At 39.2% G+C, this 27,005-nt stretch overlaps 2 protein-coding genes across 3 annotated transcripts; one reads left to right on the forward strand and one right to left on the reverse strand.

The window, feature by feature from the left end:
* Nucleotides 1-151: 151 nt before the first annotated feature.
* Nucleotides 152-14,273, forward strand: LOC124396625 (RE1-silencing transcription factor). Its single transcript, XM_046865788.1, has 2 exons — nt 152-859; nt 9,721-14,273. Exon 2 carries the CDS (start codon nt 9,825-9,827, stop codon nt 12,930-12,932), a length of 3,108 nt encoding a protein of 1,035 aa, XP_046721744.1. The 5' UTR covers nt 152-859; nt 9,721-9,824; the 3' UTR covers nt 12,933-14,273.
* Nucleotides 13,934-26,461, reverse strand: LOC124396626 (cytokine-dependent hematopoietic cell linker). Of its 2 annotated transcripts, none has more exons than XM_046865790.1 (12): nt 26,399-26,461; nt 26,204-26,238; nt 26,089-26,111; nt 23,320-23,436; nt 23,022-23,047; nt 22,901-22,922; nt 22,764-22,827; nt 21,323-21,351; nt 21,139-21,227; nt 20,351-20,428; nt 19,025-19,180; nt 13,934-17,961 (listed from the first exon to the last, which is right to left on the reverse strand). In XM_046865790.1, the coding sequence occupies exons 4-12, from the start codon at nt 23,393-23,395 to the stop codon at nt 17,806-17,808; spliced, it is 696 nt and encodes a 231-aa protein (XP_046721746.1). In that variant the 5' UTR covers nt 23,396-23,436; nt 26,089-26,111; nt 26,204-26,238; nt 26,399-26,461; the 3' UTR covers nt 13,934-17,805. The 2 variants fall into 2 exon arrangements, with proteins under 2 accessions (XP_046721746.1, XP_046721745.1); XM_046865789.1 differs by having other exon boundaries at nt 23,022-23,050.
* Between the last annotated feature and the right edge of the window lie 544 nt (nt 26,462-27,005).

A 27,005-nucleotide genomic window follows, 5' to 3' on the forward strand; every position in this document is an offset into this window, starting at 1 on the left:
GGACCAATTGGATTGCGCAACTCTAGCTAGATCTCTACACGTTCCTCTGTAATGGGAACTCGGACATGTCGGGCCAAAACCGTGTGTTGGGAATGGCATCATTGATTATGTGATAACATTCCTACACTAGGGGTTTGTTTATTTCTCTCAGGTATATTTGCATTTTGTGCATATGGTTTGTTTTACTTCATGTGAACATCTACAAGAAGTAAGAAAACGACGTCGGGATAATTTGGCTGAAGGAGTTCATATAGAATCAGTGGAAATCAAACAGCTCAATTAGATTTTGGATTGCTACATGTATTTGAAGATGGGACAGATTTGCCTAATAGTTTAATTACAGTGGTTTGTTAAACCCACATCTGGCAAGCAGACGTCCCGGGAAAACCCCCCAAGCTGAAAATATTCCCTTTGGCGGAAATGACGGAAGACGTCATAACTCTGCGCCTGCTGATGTCAGAAATGACCTGAATGTTAAACAGTAGCACGAAGTTGGTGCAAGCATTACATTTTTTGGGGGTCTCATAAGTCCATGATGACATTTACACATATTTAGGCTGTAAAAATGGAAAAGTATAAACCAAAAAGACACGGAGAGAAACGGTGTCATGTGGAGGAAACCGGAAGCTCCGGTGTTTACAGGGTTAAACCGAGCGCTGTGGTGACTGTGTAGAGCTCTACTGTAGTGCACTGCACACAGCCAATGGGATGCGCCGCGCTGCACGACCCGACCGCGGATCTCTTTCCCTTTTTCCTTTCCTTCTTTTGATAGAATTAATGACGATCCCCACGGATTTATGACGCATTTTAAGACGCCACGATGCGGCGGATCGCACGCCGGAACGGAGCCGAGGGACAGGTTTGTGTTTTACGCCGTGCCGATTGCGTGTGGTGGGAGGGAAAAGGAAGGGAATTCGACATGGCGGCGTTTGGCGCAAACAAAAGAGTGTGTGTGTGTGTGTCTCTGAGTGTGTTTGTGTGGGGGGGAGAGAGAGCGCGCGCACGAACGTGCCTTCAATTCCGACTGATATTCTAGTTCTACACTGCGCGCGCGGGGTCGTGCGTGTTATGACGTATGACCGGTCGAGTCTCAAGCATAGCTTGCTGTCATGCTCAATATTTTTGTTTATTTTTTTTTCAAATACGTATTAATAATGCTTCCAGTACTCTAATGCACGCCTCCTTGCATTATTTATCCATCTCAGCATGCAGATTTCGATACTGTGACGTAATAATACAAATTTGAATATATGATGTAATAATAATGGGCGTTTAATAACATCAGGGACCAACCACCGATCAGTGTTTAATTTGCTAGCGGGCTGCACATAAAGAATAAAAAAAACTGTTCTGATTTGCATTTTATTGGCTTTTGCGGTCTGCAGAGTGTTTTATGCCCACTTCCACGAATGTTGCAATTTCCCACACTTGTTTCAGCCACAGTTTTTTTTTATGCAACCATTAATGAAGTTCGCACTGATTCCGCATTAGAAAATCGAGAAGCAAGAGTTTCTATCCGATCAGATGTCATTTGTCATATCATGTACAAGGCTTCTTGGTAGCTTTAAATCCATGTTGCTCAAGTCGGAGCTCGCAACCTGCATACGCAGCAAACTGCACAAGCTCATATATGTTAGTGTAGATTCAATAGCTGTTTTTTCCATTCCACAACGAGAAAAAAATTTCACGAAAAGCAGAACAGTGGTTAAGCCTTTTTTTATGAATCATTTCAACTTTTGCGTTTTCATTTCCGTAGACTTTTTGCAAAAAAAGACAATTTGCTTTAATTTCAAATAGCCAGGAAAATCACAATGCGTGGAAAAAATGCACAGAAAACCGTATTGTCATTTTATGAGGATAATATTGAGTCTTCTGCTCGAGATAATGTATGTGGGTAGAGCAGCTGTGGCTACAGTGAAAAGAAACTTGTTGAATTACCCGTGTTACGCTATGCTTCTGTATAATATTGATGGTTCCTATAGCCGTAGCATCATATTGATGGTATTAAGAGGTGGATTGTTTTAGGTAGGACTAGTTACCTGTATAGAACCAGTATTTTTTTAGACCGGTATGTATTTGGGTCAGTAACAAACGACAACGTTATCGATACTTGAGTTTGATTTCTGTATACTTTTTGTATTAATGGCAAATTAGAAGCTGCTGCTTGTCATTTTTTCTTAGCCGAATGATGACATCAATCCGGTATGTTGAAACGTTAGCTCACGTTACAACACTAAGCGACACCAGTGTCAATGTATCCAGTAGTGCAATAGTGAACAAAGGAGGCAACACTAGTAATATAATAAAACATTTACAAACGAAACACGCCATCTACATCAAGCAATGCTCCGTATTTACTACGTCTCCATCGTCTCCCGCCTCCAGCAGGCAAGCACTGACCTTGAACTTTTCAGCATTTCAGCATTCTCGGACAAGCCGCAAAGTCTTAGTTGTTACTGTAGTGATACCTTTTTAAACTTTTAGTATGTCATACTGTATGTAAAAAGGTACAGGTGTCCTTGAAGGTACCATTCCAGCTACATGTACATTTCATCCCAGTTCCCAGAGCTGTAATCTAGTAAACGTACATGGTAAATTTTGTAATATTTCGAGGAACCTTTTTTCAAAGTCATTTAAAAACCCACGCAAAGAACATGCTTTGAATTATTTTGTGTTTTCATTTTGGCATCTGGTGTTGATTGAACCTAATTAGCTAAATAAAATGATTTACAGGTAAATTTGGAAGAATTCTGTAGGAAAGAATGAGTTGAAGCTAAAGTACTATTACAAAAACGTACCAACATAACCACTTGAACTGGTTTGTCACCGTCATAATACATAATAATTTCCCTATTTAAATGTAACCGTTGATGCATGTTAGTTGCTTATCCAGACATTTCTATGTGAAGAATTTTTTATGTAACCAGACTTTTACGGATGAATTAGTTATAAATCTACGTACGGCGTTACTGATTATTACCTCACGGATTTTTTTAAACCACAGTTCTTAGCTAATATTCTATTGCTAATATTTGTTAGGTTAGTACATGACTATGTCAAGTGCAGTCTTATTTGTCTAATGTGCCCGATTAAAAGCGCTGGATTGAATGAGATTCCGTTCGATCGAAACCTTGAAAGTAAAGTACAGCATTCTCCTCCTGATGTTGAACCAACTTTAGAAAATAAACTCAGCTGTAAATATTAGCATACATTTGAACAATGGCTTTCTGGTAGTGTCATCACAAGGTGCTAAATGGATAGAAAGTAAGACAAGGAAATAGGACTGATGAAAGCATGTAGCGATCGAAATGGCTTTTCACTGAGAGTTTGTATTTTATTTCATTTAATTTCATTTCATTTTATTTATTTGACAGGGACAATGCAACATACATAGTGTCAAAGCAAGCTTGTCACTGAAATGCTACATAAAAAGTTTATAGCAAATGCTAATTTTCAACTCCTGTCCCGGGTTGGGCTCTAAACACAATACAATTTACATACTAAACTACTTCAGTTTAAACATATAACATGATATGGGCAATTCCTGTCCCTAGTCATACACAATAAAATTTACCCATGAGATTTACCCTTAAAGTTTACATACACACATATATCATATACAACTCTTACCTACTAGTTAAAAATGAGTGCACCTTTGGTTTGTCTTTAACCAGTTTTAGCCTGGAAGTAAACACATTAAAGTCCAGTATAGTCTTAATGTCAGATGGTAAAGAGTTCCAGAGTTTGGAGCTCTTCACAGAGAAGGTAGTCTGACCAAAACTGGTCCTACAGTATGGGATTTTACAGTCATGATTTGTAAAACCCCTAGTGACTCGAATGCTGCTTTGTCTCTCAATAAATGAACTTAATGGCTCAGGTACTAAATGATTAATGCACTTGTAAATTAATTTAAGAAAGCAAAAATTGCTAAAACTCTCAAAATTCATTAAATTATATTTCTTAAAAATGGTACAGTGATGGTGTCGAATTGGTTTTTTGTCCATAATTTTTTATTGCTTTGTTGTATACAGAACGTATGCATTTGGTTGCAGTAGGAGTGGCTTGAGCCCATGCTGTCATGCAGTACGATATATGAGAAAAAATCATAGCATGCATGTACAGCAGGGCTGCCTGGTGCGGTATAAAACTTCTAATTAATTTAAAACAATTTAGATTACTTTGTATTGTTTTTAAAATGTTCTTTATGTGCTTATCAAATTTTAGTTGAGGATCTAAAACCAATCCTAGATATTTGAATTCTGTAACTGGATTAATTTCTTTATTTTGTATATTAATATTAAATCTTCCTTTTAAATCGAGTTTTTTAATGGAAAAGCACATAGAAACTGTTTTTGTGAGATTTAAAACTAGTTGATTTTGGATAAGCCATTGTTGGATGTCAAACATACTAGTTGACAATACAGCTGCAGCCTGCTCAGGTGACTTGGCGGGTGCATAAATAACTGCATCATCCGCATAAAGCTGACATCTGGCATCAGAGCAGTGCAGGGGCAAGTCATTTATAAAAAGACTAAACAGCATGGGGCCAAGTATAGAACCCTGCGGAATGCCCATTTTTATGTTTGAGAGTGTGGATATGTTTTGATCAACTTTAACACACTGTACTCTAGACTGGAGGTAAGATGTAAACCACAGCACTGCCTCATTTGAAAAATTTAAATTTAACATTTTAGATAAAAGCAAACTATGATTGACCATATCAAATGCCTTTTTAAGGTCAATAAATACAGCCCCCACCACATTACCCTTGTCCAGGGACTTTTTTACTTTTTCAATTAAACAGCAGTTTGCTATTTCTGTTGAATAACCTGGTCTAAACCCAAACTGGTGAGGATGGAGTAGCTGTCTGGCTTCTAAATGGTATGTAAAGTGATACTAAGTTTTTGCCATTTGTACTGAAGACTGACATGACAGCCCATGTACCGTATTTTCCGGACTATAAGCCGCTACTTTTTTCCCACTCTTTGAACCCCGCGGCAAATTTATGGATTTTTCCCGGGTTTTTCCCGGTTTCACAAACTTCAAACCAAAAAACTGAGCCCCATAACATTAGAACAATGAAATTGCCGAACGGGTTCAGGTGAACCAATGAAACTCTTTATATAAAATCAGATGTGCTCCCACTGAATCGGGCCACACCACATCATAAATATGGATGATGTTCCTCTGACGTTTGACCTGCCGCTCACTCGGACTGTCTACAGGAAATGTGAATCATTCGTCACGCTGAAAATAACCGGGCATGAAAAAACGCACTTCACCTGTGTTCTGAGCTGCACGCCATCGGGAGAAAAGCTTCACCGATGGTGATTTTTAAACGTACGACGATGCCAGAAGAAAAACTCCCGAGAGAAATTGTTGTGAAAGGAAGGAGGAAGACAGTGAACAATGACTTTCTTGGTAGGCTACTGTTTAGATACAAGCCTTGTATCTATCTATCTATCTGTCTTTTGTTAAAGCCTGTGTAAAGTTCATTAGTTTCAGTGTAGACAGCTTATATTGCGGCTTATAGACAGGTGCGGCTTATTTATGTTCAAAATTTAAATCTTTGTAAAATTCAGTGGGTGCGGCTTATATTTGGGTGCGTTTAATAGTCCGGAAATTACGGTACATGGAACTCCCATTACGACATAATCAATTATTCATTCATTCATATCAGGATGTGGAATCATAAAGCTGACCCAACTTCTAAAGGACAACATCAGCAATCCCATCCTTAATAGAAGAATGTGAGGACGATTTTAACAAGTGGTTTGAAACAGTACAGTAGCATTTTTAGCTACTTTGTTGATACAGTTGCTTGTGATGGAAAGGCAATGAGCAATTTAAAAAGATTAGATGTTTACCAATACCTTTACAGTAATAAAGTCAGTCGTGTGGTATTCACGGAAGTGGAAATTGTTTTTTGTATTTAAAAGCTGATGTAACGGCGAGTCAATGCCTGAATGTGTCGAACCGTAAGGCTTTGATTTTAGTGTCAACGGCAGGGTTGCTCATGTATCTCAGGTCCAGGGGTCTCATGTAGTACTGTGGAAGGTCATTAAATTAAGTAAAAAACAAATGATGATGATGAGGACACACTTTAAATAAAGTGTGTTTAATGACTAGGTACTAACATTTTAAATTCATCATTGTGCATTGATTAAATGTTTTTACATTATACTTATAATTACCTGCATGTAATTACATCTATACAGTCAGTTGATGTTGTGGAACTAGGAGCTACTGAGCAACTCATAAAATAGCTCAACATTTGAGATTATCATCGATCCAATACTATCTCCTCCATGCCATGCTTAAAACATTAAAAGAGGAACAATGGCAAACTCTACATGAAGTGAGATCCAAATGGCGCTGGTACGTCTCTAGATGGTTCAAGATCAATTCAGGGGCATTAAACAGGTGTATAAAGGTAAAACTAAAAGAACTAGTACAAAATATGCACTCGGATCAAAATTTACATTTAGATGTTTATTTATGAATTTTTTATTTAGAATGGGAATATAATACATTTGCTTGCACATAAGGCCTAAGTGGTCTCTCGTTCTTCTTCTTTGAGTTTATTTTTTTATTGTAAAGTTATATATATATGCAGTGAGATCAATAATGTTATCAAGCCAGAAACCATTGTGATATTTTGCTCGATTGCCCATTCCAAGTAAATAAAATTAACATATATAAACATACATTTTTTTTTATGTAATTTATTAGTACAAACTCTGTTTTGAAATATTACTCCGAACTTTCGAGCCACTTGCAAACTATCAGATTTTTTTTTTTTTTAACTAAGAGTTAAAAACAGACCTCGGAGATGTACAACTGTTACAGATAATGCATTTTTAGCAACAGTTGTATGTGATATGTTTGCCATTTTTCCTGTTAATGCTTTTAAGGGTTAAGCTAGAGCACTACAGGAGTATGGTGGGTCATGAGTTGAGTTGAGTTGAGTGACCTTTGCAAAGCAGTGGTTTGAAAACCAATAAAAGGATACGACATCACTGAGAGATCAAGTGTACGTGGAGAACAAAAGAAGTACTGATCCTTGTTGGAAAGTCTTGGTATGACCAATTCCAAAGGTAGGGAGCAAACCTTTGGCATGCTGTGCCATCAGTTCTGGAATTCTTCAGGTGGGACAAAAGAGTCTTGTGGTTGACTGTTTTAAATGTATATAGTTTCTCATTGACTGCCAACAGATCCAAAAGAGCAGTCTCTGTAGATACTCTGTGCTAGTTTGAGGACAAACTTATGATATTGGAAGTTGTTCTGTCAGAGAAAGAGAGACTGTTGATTGTCAACAGTGCGCTCAATGTTTTGCTATTGTAATAACCTTTCCAATACACTTTGGAAAATAGCTGTGGGGATCCAGTTCAGGTTTTCTTTCGGTTCATATCTGATAACCAAAATCAATTGGCTTTTTTTTATATTTGGGGTGCAGATCGATATCCTATGGCATCTTATATCCACAATAAACTCTGGTGCATGGTCAAAAGCAGTGGTGGACGATGTACACAAAGCATGTACTTACCGTATTTTCCGGACTATAAGCCGCTACTTTTTCCCCCTTTTTCCCTCTATTTGGCTTAAACAATGAATCGGCTAATTTATGGATTTTTCCTGGGTTTTTCCCTGTTTCACAAGCTTCAATCCAAAAAACTGAGCCCCATAACTTTAGACCAATGAAATTGCCGAACGGGTTCAGGTGAACCAATGAAACTCTTTATATTAAATCAGATGCGCTCCCACTGAATCAGGCCGCACCACATCATAAATATGGATGATGTTCCTCTGACGTTTGACCTGCCGCTCACTCGGACTGTCTACAGGAAATGTGAATCATTCGTCATGCTGAAAACTACCGGGCATGAAAAAACACACTCCACCTGTGTTCTGAGCTGCACGGCATCGGAGAAAAGCTTCACCGATAGTGATTTTTAAACGCACGACGATGCCAAAAGAAAAACTCCTGAGAGAAACTGTTGTGAAAGGAAGGAGGAAGATAGTGAACAATGACTTTCTTGGTAGGCTACTGTTTAGATACAAGCCGTGTAACAGACACTGTCTTTCGTTAAAGCCTGTGTAAAGTTCATTAGTTTCAGTGTAGATAGCTTATAGACAGGTGCAGCTTATTTATGTTCAAAATTTAAATCTTTGTACAATTCAGTGTGTGCGGCTTATATTTGCGCCTAATAGTCCGGAAATTACGGTAAGTTAAAGTGGAGGTACACCAGGTAAAAGTACAAAAGTATTCGGCTTCAAATCTACTTAAAAAACATACAACTCTTTGGCTAATTGTAGCCATTAGATACATACAACATCTTAAATAATAAAAGTTATTATTATTTATAATATATGTCGTAAAAATTTTCTTTTTAAACTGCACTGGAGATTCTCCCTTACTGAACTCAGTTCAGCACCTATTCAGTACAATCATAGAAAACCTTCATGAGATCACCTCAATTAAAGGAAACCAAATCAATGTGCTATTTCAACTACAACCCAACTAGACTATTTAGGCTGTAATTTCAACTATGCACTTGATATCCTACATAATATAAATTATGTTATGCAAGCTAAAATAAATATAAACATAAAAGCTAGACAGGCAACACAGCACAACCCGAAGTATAGTTATTAGCATATTTTCATTAAATGCTTTTATTAAATTCTATACTATCCTCTTATTGAAATGAGCTCCATACACACCTTTATCTTTTGCAAATTTCCCCCCTACTTTCCTCTTTTTTCTGAATTGGACACCTGAGGGTTTAGAGCTTTTTTTTGTCATCCATAATTTAAATTTAAATTCAACTCTCCTTGCTGACGTAATGTCACCCAAACCCCGCCTTTCTTTACTGAGTGTATGAGTGAGGAAACCTCTCCGGGCGGTGGGTGCACTCAGAGTCCCGACCAGGTTCATTGACCGTGACTACTTCTTTTTCTTCTTCTTCTTCTTTGGGCTGCTCTCATTAGGGGTCGCACACAGCGGATCATCCATCTCCATACCCCTCTGTCCGCTACATCTGCCTCTTTCAAACCAACTACCTGCATGTCTTCCCTCACCACATCCATAAACTTCCTCTTTTCCTCCTTCCTGGCAGCTCCATCCTCAGCATTTTTCTACCAATATACCCCATGTCCCTCCTCTGCAAATGTCCAAACCATCTCAATCTTGCCTCCCTCACCTTGTCTCCAAAACGTCTTACATGCGCTAATATTCGAATTACATTTACTTTGTTACTGTCCACCACTGGTCAAAACCTGCTTTTTTATTTAGGCTAATTTGTAATCCAACCCCTAAATGCGCAAACATAGTGAAAAGTGAATTCATCACTATTAACAATGAAACCCCAAATGATAATAGATGATCCGATGAATACAAAACTTGTCATAAAAAAATAAACGAAAACAGATTGGGAAAATTTAGACCTTCAAAAAGACAGAGGCCATTTGGAGTTATGTGTTCCAACAGTGTGGCAACAACAAGTTTATGCTCACTTATGGGTGCGATTGCCAAGTGCCCACCATTCTTTGGCCAAATAGTGTATGTAGCCTTTTTTACTATAACTGATGTCAAAATGAACTTGATGTACCAGTGAGATAAATTGAGTATGTCATTATTTGAATTGTGTTGAACAATTACATTTACCATGTGTATGTCATTTACAAGTAATGACATATATTTTCTTTCTATTTGTTTAGGTCTGTTACCACTTTCTACTCCCACATATGGATCACTCATCTACTCTGAGAGTACTGACAATAAACGTATTTTAGATTTTGCTGAATAACTTCTGGTTGCAACCATGAACTCTCAGAACTTGCAACAAAATTTCATCTTGTTTCTCGAAAAGAAAAAAGATTCCAAAGAGGCCCTTAAAAGCTTAAATGGACGTCTTTGTTGTGCGAAATGCCGCTTTTCAACGAAAGACACTGCGCTATATGAAAGGCATGTGGCTCAACACGAGGAAGTGACCTTCTCCTGTAATATCTGCAACCACGTTTCATATTCAAGGGTCGAATCTCAACGACACCTTGTGAAACACAAAGGCTCGTTTCCGTACAAGTGTAGTTGGTGCCATTACGGAGCGGTCAGGAGGGACTACATGGTCAAACACATTCAGAGGATACATGGAAAGTCTGCAGATGGAATTTTCAAGAATGATTGTCCTAAAAAATTTGAAGTGACTAAAGGTCTGTGCCTGACCAATCCAAGAACCTTGGGCGGACCTTCTCATGACGTGAAGGCATTGACCCGTTCAGCAGAAAATTTGTCCGGTCTACTTTCTAATACTAGTCAGACAAAAACTAGTGCACCCTACCATGTTTCAAGTACAACTTGCAGCCTACCCGTGATCAAGACTCAACCCAGCGTTGTACCCAATACAACTCATGCAATATGCAAAGTTAGTCAAGGGATATTCCATCCACCAGTCTCCACTGTTAAAGAAGTAGGTCCCACTTTAGCAGTGGAGTGTATTAAAAATTTGACTGAAAGAACATCCTTAGAATCGACTGCTGTAACAAGTGTACTTCCGAGAGTTCATGTCAACATCTTTGGAGACCGCGCAGTTCATCAAAAGCCACCGCTTCAGAGCCAATCGGTAAGTGGCACAGCCAAGACACCAGTTCAGCCCAAAATAATCCAGAAAATTCAAGTTGGACTTCCAGTCAGTACTAATAAACACTTAAAGACACTTCTTAGCAACCAAAGTGAACCTCCAGTAGCACAAAAGTCGGTTATTTTTGGACCTATGCAAAATATTCAAGTGGCACATGTAGCACAAAAGTCCGTTCCATCTACAGCGAATCCCACTATCCCTGTTGAGCGATTCAGACAAGGGGTACCATCCACAAAACAAGTGACTCAGACAACAGAAAAACAAAAGACAAGACCCAATATCCTTGTGAGGCGACCAGCTATGACTCTTGAGTCAAGTGCAAAGTCAGGGGTGCAAGTGGGACTGCTAGCGCCCTTAAACCAGCCCATCCAGCACAGCCATCCTTTGATGATATCGAGTCCTAAAGAAAGAAATCTTCCCCAGTCTAACGTCCAAGTCGAACTGCTTGCGCCATTAAACCAGCCGATACAACATAACAAGCCCTTAACAGTATCCTGTCCCGAAGAGATTACAATTCCGGCCGGATGCCTCGTTGAATTGGTGGAGGTGAAAAATGTCAACGGTACACGAGAACTGGAGCTTCGGCTGGTCCCACAGCTGCTACCCGGACCGCAACAAGTGGATAAGCAAAGTAACACTGTAACTTCCACAACAAGCCGAGTGGCATTTAAGTGTAGAGTTGCTGCAGATAATGATCAACCGATAAATATGAACCATGAAATCACCCCTAAGGCAAATGTCATTCCTGAGCATCTGGTCCAGCGATCACATCTAAAGAAATTAGCACTTGACAAGGTAAATGTTAAAAACGAAACCGAGGTAAAAAAAAAAGCGCTTTGTTCCAGGAGGAACGTGACACCGGTACCGGGATCTTCAAGTAAATGGTTGCATGCTGTCTCGAAGTCAGAAGTGTCGAACCCGTCAGATTTGCGCAAATTTACAGAACAACCAGGTGGTGCACAACAAGGTGTTGTGACGGAACAGTTTAAGGCGCAGTCTCACATGAACTGCACGGTAAAAAATGTTTCACCACTTACGAAAGACAAGAGTATTAAAGCCGAAGGATTTAAATATGAGAACAGAGCTTCGGAACCATCGCCAAACAAACTGGAAGATGCCGAATTGAGTTATCAAGGACTCCCTGTCATTTCATCTGTTTTTTCACTCTGCCCCATTCCTCAAGATGCTCTGCGCTGTGTTCACCCAAAAGAAATAGAAGCCCAGATGTCTGTAGGTTTAGAATCAAAAGAAAGCACAGACAACCCAAGAGTATGTAGACCTGCTTTAAAAGCAGAGGAGGAAACCAGTGTGTTGCCCGGCAGCATTCAGGAGTCCGGTAAGCTGACTGAAAAAAAGGAGGAGGTTTTAGAAGAACCCCAGGTGCCTGAAGATCTAGTCAAAGAAAAGCTAGATACCATGGGGGAAGAGAATTCTGCAAAAGAAGAGACTAAACCGGAACTCTGTAGATCTTCACCCGATGTTCTACCGACAGATCTGTCTGTTGGCTTATCGTCCAACATGAACAGTTCATCAGTGAGAAAGAGCGATTCCCCCACACAACCTGAAAAAACGGAGAAAACAGAGAAAACAACGTTGGAGTCAGAGAAGACCTTGCTTGCACAGAATGATGGTCCTCTTGCTTCATCCTTGAATCCTACTGTAGCCTTGATCAGGATGCCAAGCTTGGAATGTTTTTCCGCTTCAGAATCTGCAAACAAAGTTCAAGAGAAACCGGACAGCGAGGAAAGCGTAACCGCTCGTCCTGTTGTCTGCTGCATGTCGAACCAGCAAAACCAACAAGAAAGAACCATCAAGCTGGTTTTGAAGAGAAAACGCTCCGAGAATGAAACTGCTCAAGACCACGCACTAGGACTTGTATGCGTTGACATTTCAGCAACAAACAAGAAAGCTAGAAAAGAAAAGAAGAGGGCTAAGAAACACAAGTCCTCCAAAGGCAACCAGTTGTTGGGAAAAGGTACACTGGGAGAAATGTTCTTAACACCGCTGAAACTAGAACAACTAGTCAAACGTCCAGGACCAAATCAACCCGTGGTGGTTCTGAACCATCCAAATCCACTAATCCGGATGGTCAGTATAGAAGAACATACTCTGAACAATCAGGACTGTAGAATCTCCAATCTGGACCTTTGTAATCAGGAGGGAAGCACCTCACCTGAACCTGTGGGAACATCTCCTGCATTAAAGATGACACTGAAAAAAGTTCAGGGACAGACATATCAGGTCACAGAGCTTCTCCTAAAAGGGGTCTTCAAAAATACAGTTCTTGGATGACTTGTTTCTGGTTTCTCCTCCATTTTCCATCAGTACACTCTGGTAGTGTTTTACCTAGCTACTTTTCAAGCTAGGTTGATGCTGATTTTGGATCAGTGGGATGTAGCTGGCTGGAATTTCAGTCTCTAATTGGGGTTGATGAAAAGTTTTAGAACGTAAGACATTTTTTTTTTTACATAGTTTTTTTACAGTGTTTCCTGGAATCTTTGTTTTTGGGACTTTCATTTAGATTTTCATTGTTATTTAATGTATTTCCGTGTATTATAAAATCTACTCAAGGGATCTTAAACCGAGTCGCTCGTTCATACAAGAAAATGTCATGTTTGTATATAAAGGACTTGGTTTTTATAGAAGTGTTTTTGAACTCGACACGTCCAACGTATCGCATTGTTTGTCGAATGTTTCGCAAAAGAATATAAACCTAACCCAACAAACAATTTAGATTACCCCCAAACGGAGACGTTAATGCTTTATATGTCTGAGAGAAGGACGAACGCTATATTGCGTAATGTTTCAACATCGATATTGAAGTGTTATAAAGTCGATATTTTGGCTTGATCAATTGTGATGTCATAGCATTGTCATGGTTCATGTCAAGGTCATGGTTTGGATGGTATTAAATAAAGAATAAAAGTGCCATATAACAATATAAACATTTTCAGATTGAAGTATCACTATACTGACTACACACCAGTCTATTGCAGATTACTAGATGAATGTTGTGTTTTTTTTAACTATACTTTATTTAAATTTTATTGTTGTTTTTTCCCTGATTGAAAAAGCGCTACTAAAGACTGGTCAATTTGTAGACCATGTAAATAATTGTTTTGGGTTTTTTTGTCAGGGAACTGCATTTATGTGAAGTTTTTCAATCATTACTTTGTTGTTTTTGTTTCTAATTAGATCTTTAATTAGTTTCCCACTGATAAAAGCTGATCATTTGCCTATAACATTTCTGCTAACATTGTTGGATTCTGTTCAATACTGATGTTTTGGTTTTCTTTTTTTTTTTTGTTGCATTTAATATTGTATGTCCACAAAACAGTTAATTCCTGTTACCACTTGCATTATAGCAGCTATTCACAATCAATTTTGTTCACCAGCCTCTTTATTAACATTCTGATCAATCGGAATCAGCCACACTGTGGTATAAATGATAACAAGTACACGTTTCTCACTATTTTATATATTTAACACTGCGATGCTCCTTTTGTATTACATTTTGTTGTGGTTTTTTTATGACTTCATTGTCATAAGTGGCCCAATTATAACCTGGTCCTCATATTTCAGGTGCAAATGTGGAATGTTCATGTAAGGAATAAAACACTAACTTGAACATCACATGACGTTAGAGCTCTTTGCAATTTCCGCTCTATCCCGAATATCTTTTTTTTTTTTTCTCTTAAAAAGCTTTAGCCTATGACCTTTACCAAGCATCAACACTGAAGACTTTTTCCGGAAATGTAAAAATGTGTGAAACCTCTCGACTGCAGCTGTACAATCCTCACATGTAAGTGGTTATCCGTTGTACCAAAATAATCCAGACAAAAGTTGTTAATTTTTGAAAATCCCATTGGACATTTTACCCCCATTTGCTAGTGGAGGATATCGCATATACAGACCTTCTACAATATTGTGTGCCTCCAACTGTGTGCTAACAGTTTGCGAAAGAATCGCATATGCGTGGGAAAAGTCCAGTGTCCCAATATTTTTAGCATATAGCATACATTTGGAAAGTATTATTGGTGGTACAAATATTCCACTGGTTTTGCACACTGATCCAGTCTCCAATTCCAATCTTATTCCAATATGTGATGACTGTCTTCATCCTTCACTTGTCTGCAGCATTTGGTTAATAGAAGTAAAGCATTTATACAAATGAACCAGCCAAAATATGACACTAGCCAATATGAAACTAGCGCTAATTTTATCTTGCGTGTCACACACATGACGTTTATTGTACAGTGTTGACTCTGATGACCTAGATGTCATAAATGAAAAAAAAAACTTTTACATCAATCCTGTCTCAGCCTGGATGCAGGAGCTCGATGATACACTAATGGACTATTAAAAAAGTGTTTTTAATAAAACATTTATATCTGTATTTCTTGTAATACAAAATAAAACCGAAATAAAACTGGTCTTAAAAGACAGACGAAATGTAAAATTTATTGCCTTTTGGTCTTTTTGTTCTTTCCAAACTTTTGGTTACCACAACAGGGTCAAAAACAGACCAGAACCATGCAGCGGTTTTATAAATATTTTGTGAAATCATATAAAAGACAAAACACGACTTAAAATATGGAAGTGATCCTGATTATTAAGTACACTACATGCCGCATGCTTAAGGGTTTCTATGTACAGTTTATAGGGATAATTGTTACATTTGTCCCCTTTTGGTGTAAATGTATATACAATGTGGTCTGTTGGTGCTTTTCTAGCAAAATGTTATACATAAATGACAAAGATTCTGCTCCCACTCTGGAAACTGTGTATGACCTTAACTGTTCACATCACTTAAAATATAGTTAGGCATCAGGCATAGCGTTATGACCACCTGCCTAATATTTTGTTGGTCCCCCTTTTTGCTGGCGAAACGGTTCAGACCCGTCGAGTATCAAGCGTTAAAAAGCTCATCTGTTGGATCGGAACAGCCTCCGCTCCCCACATGCATCAGTGAGCCTCGGCCGCCCACCGACCTTGTTGACGGTTCACCACTATTCCTTCCTTGGACATCTTTTGATAGATAATGACCACTGCAGGCCGGGGACACCCCACAAGAGCTGCAGTTTTGGAGATGCTCTGACCCAGTCATCAAGGTGCCATGATGAAGAGATAATCATTGTTATTCACTTCACTTGTCATAATGTTATAAGGTCAAAATGGTATGCCTGATCAGTGTCCATACATTGCATTCGGAAAATATTCAGACCCCCTCCACTTTTTTTTATATTTTGGTACGTTGCAACCTGATATCACCTGTACATAAGTATATACAATCTTTGCTCAGTACTTAGTTGAAGCACATTTGGCAGCAGGTACAGGCTCAAGACTTTTGCACACCTGGATTAGGGGGTTTTCTGCCATTTTTCATGGCAACATCTCTCAAGCTGGGTCAGGTTGGTTGGGGATCATCAGTGAACCGTTAATTTCAGGTCTCTTCAGAGTACATGTTTAATAGGACATTCACAGAGTTATCCCCAAGCCACTCCTGTGTTGTCTTGGCTGTATGCTTAGGGTTGTGGTCATATAGGAATCTGAATCTTTGGCCCAGACTTGAGTGCTGTGAAACATTTTTTTATTTATCAAGGTTATCTCTGTACTTTGCTCCATTCAGCTTTCCCTCAACTCTGACCAGTTGTCCAGTCCCTGCTGCAGAAAAACACCCCCACAGCATGATGCCACCACCATCATGCTTCAGTGTTGGGATGGTTTTGAGCAGGTGATGAGCTGTGCTCCAGACATAACGTTTAGAATTGAGGACAAACAATTAAATCTTTGTTTCAACAGGTCAGAGAGTCCATCAGGTGCCTGTTGGCAAACTCCAAGTGGAGTTTTTATGGGCTTCGTCTAGTAAATCTGCCATGATGGTTGTCCTTCTGGAAATTGGTCCCATCTCATCACAAGATTTCCAGAGCTCAGTCAGAGTGATCATCAGGTTTTTGGTCACCTCTCTTACAAAGGCATTGCTGTCTCAAATGCTCGGTTTAGCCGGACTATCAGCTCTTGGAAGAGTCTTGGTTGTGCCACACTTATTCCATTTTAAAATTATAAAGGCCACTGTGCTCTTGGGAATCTTTTTTTTTTTTTTTTTAATTAAATAAATTTTGTAGCCTTCCCCAGATCTGGGCCAATAATCTTGTATCAGGCAGCTCCTTTGACCTAATGGTTGGTTTTTGCTTCAATATGCATTGTCAGCTATAAGGCCTTTTATGGAGAGGTGTGTGCCTTTCCAAGTCATATCCAATCAATAAACCTTACCAGAGGTAGATTCTAGTCAAGGCGTAGAAACAGCTCAGCAACAATCAAGAAATTTGGGTGGCACCTGAGCTCATTTTCAAGTATTGTAGCAAAGGGTCTGAATACGTATGTACAGGTGATATTTAAGTTTTTATTTTTATGTACATTCTGTCTCTGTCAAACTTGTATACCCTCTGGCCAATAGTAAAATGTACTGTTTAATTAGAGAATGCTTTTCCACATTCATTGAAGTTCTTCTGCAGGACTTGTAGAGCACCCAAGCTGTCCTGGAAATAATTCCAGGACTGGCCGAGTCCTTTCCACTGAAATAGACAGAGTGGAATTTCAGAAGTGTGACATCATAATAGGAGCTGTCACAGCAGCGAACCAATCAGCTTAGTCATTTTTTTTTGTTTCTAATACAATTTCTCATTGTTCTTTTCATGAAAATACCACTGTAAAACATACACGTCTAAGAAGAGTCAAGGAAATGACTGCAATGTAATTCAGTCAAATTATGCATAGGGTTCAAAAAAACACTCACATTTGTCCTTCTAATTTATTTTTTTGCTTCTGATCCTGCAGTAAGGGGAAAAAATATTTAGATTTGAGTGCTTTGTTTGTTTCCTCATAACCTTTATTAAATCTATAGTATTCATACACTATATGGACCACAGTTTGGGGACACCTAAGCAGAAGATTGAAACAGAAGATTTCCACCACATATTGCAGGAAAAGCCAGTTGTCCCAATACTTTTATCCTAAATGTGTATAATGTGTAAATGTAAAAGTGTATAATGATAATAATTATAATTTCTTTGAACTCCAGTGTGTTTTCTTATGTATGGTATTTACACAGATGAAGCAGATCTAGTTCCTTAGCATTTCTGTTGTTTTTCTTTTGTTAAGTTGTTCAGATCAGCAGTCGCCTCATGTCGTCTGCCGTGACGGGATACATGAGGACACACTGTCTCTTCTGATTGGACACAGCTGACGGGTTTCGTCCATCGATAAGAAATATGGGAAATATGGAGTGGAATTTGATGATCTCTGCTACCGAGCCAAACGTCTGGAAGAACAAGACAAAACAAGGCAAAATAAACACTTGTTGAAAATCAACAAAGTATGACAAGGGGGTTAAAAAACACATGACCAACCAAACTCACTTTCTAAACAACTGCTGCTATTGCTATTTTGAAGATTAGCAAACAGGGTTGCTAGTTAGCTAGATGCTTATCAACCTTGAGTATGGCTACAACCTGTGGCTTAACTTACATATTACAGCAGAGATTAGTATTTATATGTTTTAAGATAAAGTTTCACCACTAATGGTGTCAGGAAATTCAGCATCAAAATCTTTCTTTCTTTCGTTTGGTGCAAGGCCTGAGGCAGCTATCTAGCTAGCACTGCTTGCTAAATGCTACCTTCTACTGACCCTTTAGGACACAGCTAAGCAGCCACACTAACTTTTTAAAGCTTTATTGACTGTTATCATTGTAGTTTTCCATCATAACATTATCATATTAGAATTTTTTTGTAAATTAGCCAGTTGTCTAACTTACAGTTGTCTGTGAAAAGTGTCAAAACACCTTTTATGGTTTTTGAGAGACACATGAATGTTCCTTGTGTTTCTATGCAACAAACTCCTTCATGTTATGGTAATGGAGATTTCCTTTGACTAAACAAATATATAAATGTCCACATGTTCCACTTTATTTTTATTGAAATAATGAAATACTTTGCCATGCCATGCTCATTGTCTTGCCGTATGGAGAAGTCGGTTCCGATTAGCTGCAGTCCAGATGGAATTGTATGGGGTTGACGTATAGAATGGTTGCCAATGTTGGTTCAGTATTCTTTAAATAAATCTCCAACCTTCCCTGCTCCAAAACAACTCCAAACCATTAAGCTTCAAATGTCACATTTGTACTCCACAGAACATTCTTCCATTCATTCAGTCCAATGCTTTTATTTTGTTGCATAGAAACAACAAGAACACGCATGTGTCTCTCAAAAACAATAAAACACTAGATGCTTCCACACTTTTTACAGGTTTTCATAGCATACATACTTTCAGCCAATGTATGCGTGCATAATGATGTTGGCCATCCTGACACAGTATTAGCACTCACCTCATCAGTCTTGATTCGGGTTCCCAGAGTGTACTTGCAGGTTTCCATACAGAAACGAATCTGCACGTTAAAGACTCGGTTGTCGTAAAATATGGCCAGGACGTATGGCTCCCTTTTAGTGTTCCTGGAGCAGTCACGCACAAGAAAAGCTCCTTCCTGTTGACACAGAGCACAATGCAATATGAAGGGCATGATTGTCACATAAAAATTTGTAGACCCAACGGATAGGATCGGTATGTGCTTATTTTTAAACAACCAATTCCATATTTGCTGTTATAATATCCCTCCACATTTTTTGGGAAGATGTTCCACTATAGTTCACAAAATTTATGGCAAGTAAGGTAGTGATGTAGGTGAGGTGAGGTGGCATGAAGTGCAGTCAGCATTCCAGAAGCAGTGTCATGATGGAACAGATTGGGGTCTCCTACTGTAGTTCTAGGGAAATTTTCATGACATCCAAAGACATCTTATACAATTGAGTGCCTCCAACTTTGTGGGAACAGTTTTGTGCAAAGGAATGGAGAGTGTGTTAGAGAAGTGAAGAAAAGAGTACTTTTCTATCACAGATACTCTTCTATCACAAATCTGAAGAGTATTTGTGATAGAAGAGTGTCTGCAGGAGTAAAAGGGAAAGTTTATAGGACTGTGGTGAGACCTGCAAAGTTGTATGGTTTAGAGACAGTGGCATTGAGTAAAAGACAGGAGGTGGAGCTGGAGGTAGCAGAGCTGAAGATGTTTAGGTTTTCGTTGGGAGTGACGAGGATGGACAGGAAGTTTATTAGAGGGACAGCATGTAGGATGTTTTGGAGACAAGGTGAGGGAGGAGCGATTGAGATGGTTTGGACATGTGCAGAGGAGGGACATGGGGTATATCGGTAGAAGAACGCTGAGGATGGAGCCTCCAGGAAGGAGGAAAAGAGGAAGACTAAGGAGGAGGTTTATGGATGTGGTGAGGGAAGACATGCAGGTAGTTGGGTTGATGTAGAGAACAGGGTGGTATAGAGACAGATGATCCGCTGTGGCGACCCCTGATGGGAGAAGCCGAAAGGGGAAGAAGATTTCTCATAAAAACATAGTGTATATTACCCCCCCCCACCAAATATTAGCATTGTAACTCTCAGGAAATCGTTACTTCTCAAAGTCACATCTTTTAAACAGTATACAGCAACACGTTTTACACAAAGCCCTAGCTAACAGATTTGATCACATCAGAACCATGTGACAGCTTCATTTTGTTCTATTTGCAGTGTGTGCAGTAGGAAGAGGTTAGATTACTTCCTGTAAAAAAAAAAAAAGTGTGTGCATGTGTTTGGAAAGAAGTGTTACCCGGTTCACCAGATGAAGTGCATGCTCTGCTTCCACTCTGCTAAATCCTCCGACATACCACTCCTGCTCTGCAGATGCCTGAAACAGAAACAATGACTTGTTTCTCCTGAGCACAAAACCCCACACTGTGTTCACCCAACATTTCCAACTACATACCTTGTGTGCACAAAATAATGGCAAGATGCTAGTTTTTTTATACACCGTATGGCTTATAGTTTCTGGACACCTGACCATAAGATTGGTATGTGCTTTTTGAACATGCCATTCCACATTTAGTTCCTTAATTCCTGTTATAATAAGCTTCACTCTTCTGAGAAGGTGTTCCATAAGATTTTATGGAGATTTGTGCTCGTTTAGCTACAAGTAAAGCCACGTACTGATGTAGGCGAGGTGAGGAGGCCTGGGGTGCAGTCAGTGTTTATAGCTCTATGGCAAAAGATGTTTCACTCCAAACCCATTTAAATCATATTATCATAGAGCTGGCTTTGTGCACAGGGGAAGCTGGAACAGGTTTGGGTCTCCTAGTTCAAGTGAAGGGAAAGTTTCATGCTAGGGCATCCAAAAACGTTTCATGTACTACTGTGTGCCTACAACTTTGTGGTTTCAGTTCGGAGAAGAACCACATCTGTGTTGAAAAGTCTGGAATCTCAATACTTTTGCCCAGACAGAAATGTAGAAAAGGAACATGTGTATCTCATCCTGGAGGGTTCTGTATAGTTTTTTTTATCAGATGTATGGTTACTGTGTGTGTGTGTGTGTGTGTGTGTGTGTGTGTGTGTGTGTGTTACCTCAGCTGGTTTGTTCTGTCCAGTGTACTCGGCCTGTTCCGTGTCGGCTTTCACCTGTGGCCACTCACGATGCATCTGCCGGACCATTTCTATAGCAACAACAACGCAACACAATCAACACACAAATCAACGCAACACACCACTGATATATCAGTCCCCCAGCCTGTAGCCTGAATACACTTACCTCGCATAGCCGACCCTTCCGTGAAGTACCTTCAGGGGACAGAGTGTAAAATACAACATGAATAGTGTGTATTTTTGTGTTTATTACACTCTCGAATCTGACTGGCCAGTAGGTGTTTATTCATTCTCTGTGAAGCGTTTTGGCTGTAATACAAATCATGGATCTAATCAGCAGCTCTAAGGAGTTTTTTAGCCTTCAAATGAGTGTGTGTGTGTGTGTGTGTGTGTGTGTGTGTGTGTGTGTGTGTGTGTGTGTGTGTGGGTACGTGTACGTGTGTGCAGGTGAACTTTTTTGTAGCAGATTTAATGTGTATCTTAGTCTTAAAATGAGTCTGTGTGTGTGTGTCCGGTTACTTGTAACTGATCTAAGCTGTTACTTAATCTTCAAATGAGTGTGTGTGTGTGTGTGTGTGTGTGTGTGTGTGTCCGGTTACTTGTAACTGATCTAAGGTGTTACTTAATCTTTAAATGCATGTGTGTGTGTGTGTTTGTGTGCAGGTGCAGGTGCACATTATTGTAGCAGTAGTCGATAAAGGGTGTGTTGTATAAGAGACTGTAATTGATGGTACAAGAAGAGCAAAACACGTCTTTTTGCAAAGACATACTGTTAAAAGGAAATAATCGTGAGTAATCCGGTGAGTGTGCATTCATTTCCGGCCTATTTTTAGATTTCCTGTTGTGCACTCGCTAGTATTAGAATTTTATTTGACTTTTTTTTTAAAGAACCTGTAGTCGTTTTACCTCTGTTTTTACCATATCGTTTTCTTATTTGATTACACTGTACATATTGTAAAATAAACTGTATTTACAAAAGTATTGGGACACCTAATTTTTTATGTTTCTCCACAAACTTTCCAAAAATCTTCCCTTCACTTGAACTAGAAGATCCAAACCAATTCCAGTATATGAAGATAAACTTTACATGAGTTGGAGGTGTGTGAAAGATCTTGAATGGCCTACTCTAGAGCTATTAAACCCAATAGAACACCTGTGGGATAAATTGGAACGCTGACTGCACCCCAGGCCTCGTCACCTACATCCTGACTTTAATGACACTCTTGTGTCTGAATGAATCTCCAGTGGGTCAAAGTATCTTTTTTTTAGCTTTAAAAAAAAATCTTGTTGAAAACATGAAAAATGTATTCGTCGCCTTATAAGTCCATATAAGTCATTAGTAAAATCACGGACGTTCCACGCAGCCAAACTGCTGTCAGAGCTACGGGTATAGAAACATCATCAGCCACTTTCGACCAATCAGATTCAAGAACCTCGATAGTAATGGAAAATGCACTTATTGTAAAAGATTGGTGCAATTTCATTCTAAAATGAAATGACTTGAGACTGCAGTTATTATTTTTTATATATATATATATATATATAAACCAAATCAATCATTAAATCAATCAGTTGATCAATTTTTTGTCGATTGTCTTTATTAATACCTTTTGTCCTGTTCGTGTGTCTCCAGATCCAACGAGTGCCTTTGAGCCGAGCCACTTCGCAGCCCTGTGAGGAAAAAGGGGGCGGGGTTGAGAAGACGATTGGACCATAAAAGTAACCATAGTGAATCAGGACTCACCTGTTAGTCTGCTGTTACTCACCTGTGAGAGGGAAAAATGACAATTTATTATACGCTGGACAAAGTGAAATATTTAGAGATGGGTGAGAATTTTAAGAAATAAGGGAAAAAGGGGACTCACATTCTCTCTCTGGCAGACAAGCACCGCTGCTGACCCATAAACACAACATGAGTGTTAGTGTGTGTATAGAGCTTGTGTGTTTGAGTGTGTGTGTGTGTGTGTGTGTGAGTGAGTAGTAAGTGATTTAATGTGTGTTTGCTTGGGGGTGCTGGTGTGTACTTGTGAGTTAGACAGTCAGCAGGTATATGGCCCTTGTCCTAAGGACGGGTGTGTGCGTGTGTGTCTGATGTGTGTCGTAAAGGAGTGGTTTTTTTATCTTATAATAAATGTGTGTAAGTGTGTATGTTTGTGTACTCACTCTGCTGCCGTGCGTTTTTGCATGTGAGGTGTGCGCATTGGAGCACTGGGTGGATCTCTAGATGGAGGGGCATCATTACTGGGATCGAAACAGTCACGTGGAAGTGATCTCACTGGTCTAAAATAGAAATATGCGCACACACAAACACACAATCTGAAAATGCAAGCAGTTTGGGATGGTGTATACAGCTCACGTGTGCGTGTGTGTGTATAATTAAAGTTATACACGTCCAGGATTAGACGACAGAGGGTTTACCGCATCCTCCAACACTCATTTACTCAAACATGATCGGTGTTGGGGAAAGTTACTTTTAAAAGTAATGCATTACAATATTGAGTTACTCCCCAAAAAAGTAACTAATGCGTTACTTTTTATGGAAAGTAATGCGTTACGTTACTTTTGCGTTACTTTTGCGTTATTTTTCTTACCTGGTTAAGGCTTGATCTCTTTCAGGCCTTACAGGTGTAACTTTTGAGAAAGTTCTTGTACTAGTGTTTAATGCAGTTATGCATTAAAACAGTGTAATATAGATAACTGGCATTAAGAAATCAGTTATATCAGGGCAAAAGACATTTCTTGAACATTTAAAATGTTGAATAACTTCTTAGAAAACAATAAGATGATCGACTAACTTTTGACCACAAGGCTGAACACTTTCCAGTCGCACTTCTGCTTTGCAATCTGCCTTCGCTGTCGGAAATGTAACTGCTGTTCGTGCATATAAGGTTAAGGGTGTGGGCTGCACACCGGTGATGTGGAGGAGAACATAGCTTTCATCTCGTAAAAACTTGTGCAATTCCGTAAATATGACCTCGTCCTCGTCTACATCATTATCTGCTTCACGCTTTTACAAAGTTCGCGCCATCATCAGTGACCGTGGCAGTTATCTTACCACAAAGAGCAAATGAGCTGTGAATTTGCTCTATCTCCGCTGTCTCCATTTCCATATATGCCTTGTCCAAAAGGTTTGTGAAAACTGTGGTTTTGTGATCGAGTTTTTGCTGATGATATTAGGAAATGTGGGCACCTCCCCAGTGGACAGTGGCTGCATCTCCTCAACAATAAAAGCAGCAACCAATTTGTTGAGTTCAGTTGAACTAATGGTTTTACCTGCTGGTGAACGTGAACTGAAATCAAGCCTTTGATGTTTAGCTTGAGTGCAGGTTTCATTCGGCTCTCTCTCAAAGCACATCTGTAGTGCTAGTGTAGTGGTATTTTTTGCAGTTGACAAGAGCTTTTCACCAACACATAATCTACACTTAACCATTATTCCTTCTCCTTTTCCTCGACTATTTCAAAATAATGAGAAGTAATGTAATGCTCAGGCCTGCTATCTTCGCTTCTGACTAGCTTCTGTTCCCCACGGCTTGCACGTATGAGTGAGCGATTCTACGTGACTATGTTCGTTTTAACTCGCATTTCTTTTTTTAAAAAGTAACAGATATTAATGTGTAAATTTATAAATTAAATCGCTACTTACTCGTTACTCCTGAAAAGTAATATTATTACGTAATGCACGTTACCCCCAACACTGAACATGATTGTGCAATGTACACACACACACACACACACACACACACACACACACACACACACACACACACACACACACCAAGGAAAAGCTTCTAAATGTGTATCCTTTAATTTTTATGGTTGTAGACATGTTTGTACACTTAGTGAAGATCACCAAAATGTCTCAATCTTTTTGGACTTTTGGCAGGTCCCCACAAACTGCAGCTTTAACTTAACCAACAGATAAACAATTAAAACCTAATTAAGGGTGAGATTTGGTGTATTAATTAGCTGTGTTTATAAGATCATGCACTGTCCTCACAATGACAGTAAGAAAAACATTTATATATATACAAGTGTGCCTTACTACAAATCCACTGTGTCCAATAAAAATTTCCTGTGAGAAGTTGCTCGACACTTAATCTTAATATATTGAAAACGTTTTTTTAAATCAGTAAGTAAGTAAGTTTTTGGACACCTGAGCATAAGATTGATTTGTACTTTTAAACATCCCATTCCAAATTTAGTTTTGATTTGCTGTTATAATAAACTTTAGTCTTGTGTTCCAATTATTCCCAGGTGTTTAATAGGGTCCAATAGCTCTTTCGTGATCTGCGTATTTTGAGATTTAGAGATATTTAGATCCGCACATTAGAAATTAGTTTATTAGCGTTACAGCGTATGTAGGACGTTTTGGAGACAAAGTGAGGGAGGCGAGATTGAGATGTGCAGAGGAGGGACATGGGGTATATCGGTAGGAGAATGCTGAGGATGGAGCCACCAGGAAGGAGGAAAAGAGGAAGGCCAAAGAGGCAGTTAAAGGATGTGTTGAGGGGAAGACATACAAGTAGTTGGGTTGAAAGAGGCAGATGTAGAGGACAGGGGGGTATGGAGACGGATGATCCGCTGTGGCGCCCCTAAAGGGAGAAGCCGAAAGAAGAAGAAGAAAAAAAGAATAGCTCTATAACAGGAGATCTTCATGGCATTGGGCATTGTCATGCTGAAACAGATTTGAGTCTTCAAGTAAAGTGAAACTTGGTTTGAAGAGGATGATCCGGATGATCCGCTGTGGCGACCCCTTAATGGGAGCAGCCGTAAGAAGAAGTTCCAATAAAGTGAAAATGTAATGCTAGTTTGGGAGAATCACATCTGTGTGGAAAAGTCTTGTGTTCCAATACTTTTGAACATGTCGTGTATCTGTAGTGTTTGGGTTCGTCCTCTTTACAGGAGATGAAATGTGACACGAAATGTGCTTACCTTTGTGGGACTACCTTTGTCGTCTGAAAGAAAACACAAATATCGTAAAAAGTAAGTATATTGTACTTTAACGTGTTTGATTTTATGCATAATAAATTTGTATTTTTTTTTTTACCGTCTCATTCGCGCCTAAAGTCTGTGACCTTCGCTCTAGAAAATTCATGCAAAAAAATTTATAACTATTCTTATTATAATATTAATATATAGGTGTGTGTATATATATATATATATATATATATATATATATATATATATATATATATATATATATATATGGGTGTATGTGTGTGCATTAGAGGGAGAGAGAGACCTGATGTGACCTTTCCCTGTCTCCCTGGTTTCAGATCCCGGTTTACAATCGGTGCGGCACTTCCTGTTTGAGAGGAAGTCAATTTCACATGTAATTAGAGCACGTGTTTTGCTGTATTGGCTTGTCTACAGTACTGTCCATAGCTGTGGTGATTACCTGGAGGCCTCTTTGGCAGTCGTGGAGGAATATCCAAAATGTTCTACACACACACACACACACACACACACACACACACACACACACACACACACACACATACACAATTCAACTAAGTGCATAGTATAGAGTTCTCTTTTTTTGTCACTCTCTTTCTCACACACACACTCACACTCACCTTTAAGTCCTTGGCTCTGCTGTGAGAAGGCCGTTCCCTCGCAGAACAATTATCTAAACAAAACACACAACATCCCAGGTTGTAAGCCAGAGCTTCTTACAAGTGTTCCTACCTTGCTTACAGAGAAAAAACCCCACACACTATTGTCGAGCAGAAATCTGGATCCACTCTTTATTTTTAGGGAACAGCGGACCACTGCACAGCTGTCCTCTATAATTCTTTTCCTGACCCCTGACACACTCCCAAGTCACTCTTATGCACTTACTTAATGCT

The sequence above is a fragment of the Silurus meridionalis genome, chromosome 14 (assembly GCF_014805685.1).
Source record: "Silurus meridionalis isolate SWU-2019-XX chromosome 14, ASM1480568v1, whole genome shotgun sequence".
NCBI classification, from domain to species: domain Eukaryota; kingdom Metazoa; phylum Chordata; class Actinopteri; order Siluriformes; family Siluridae; genus Silurus; species Silurus meridionalis.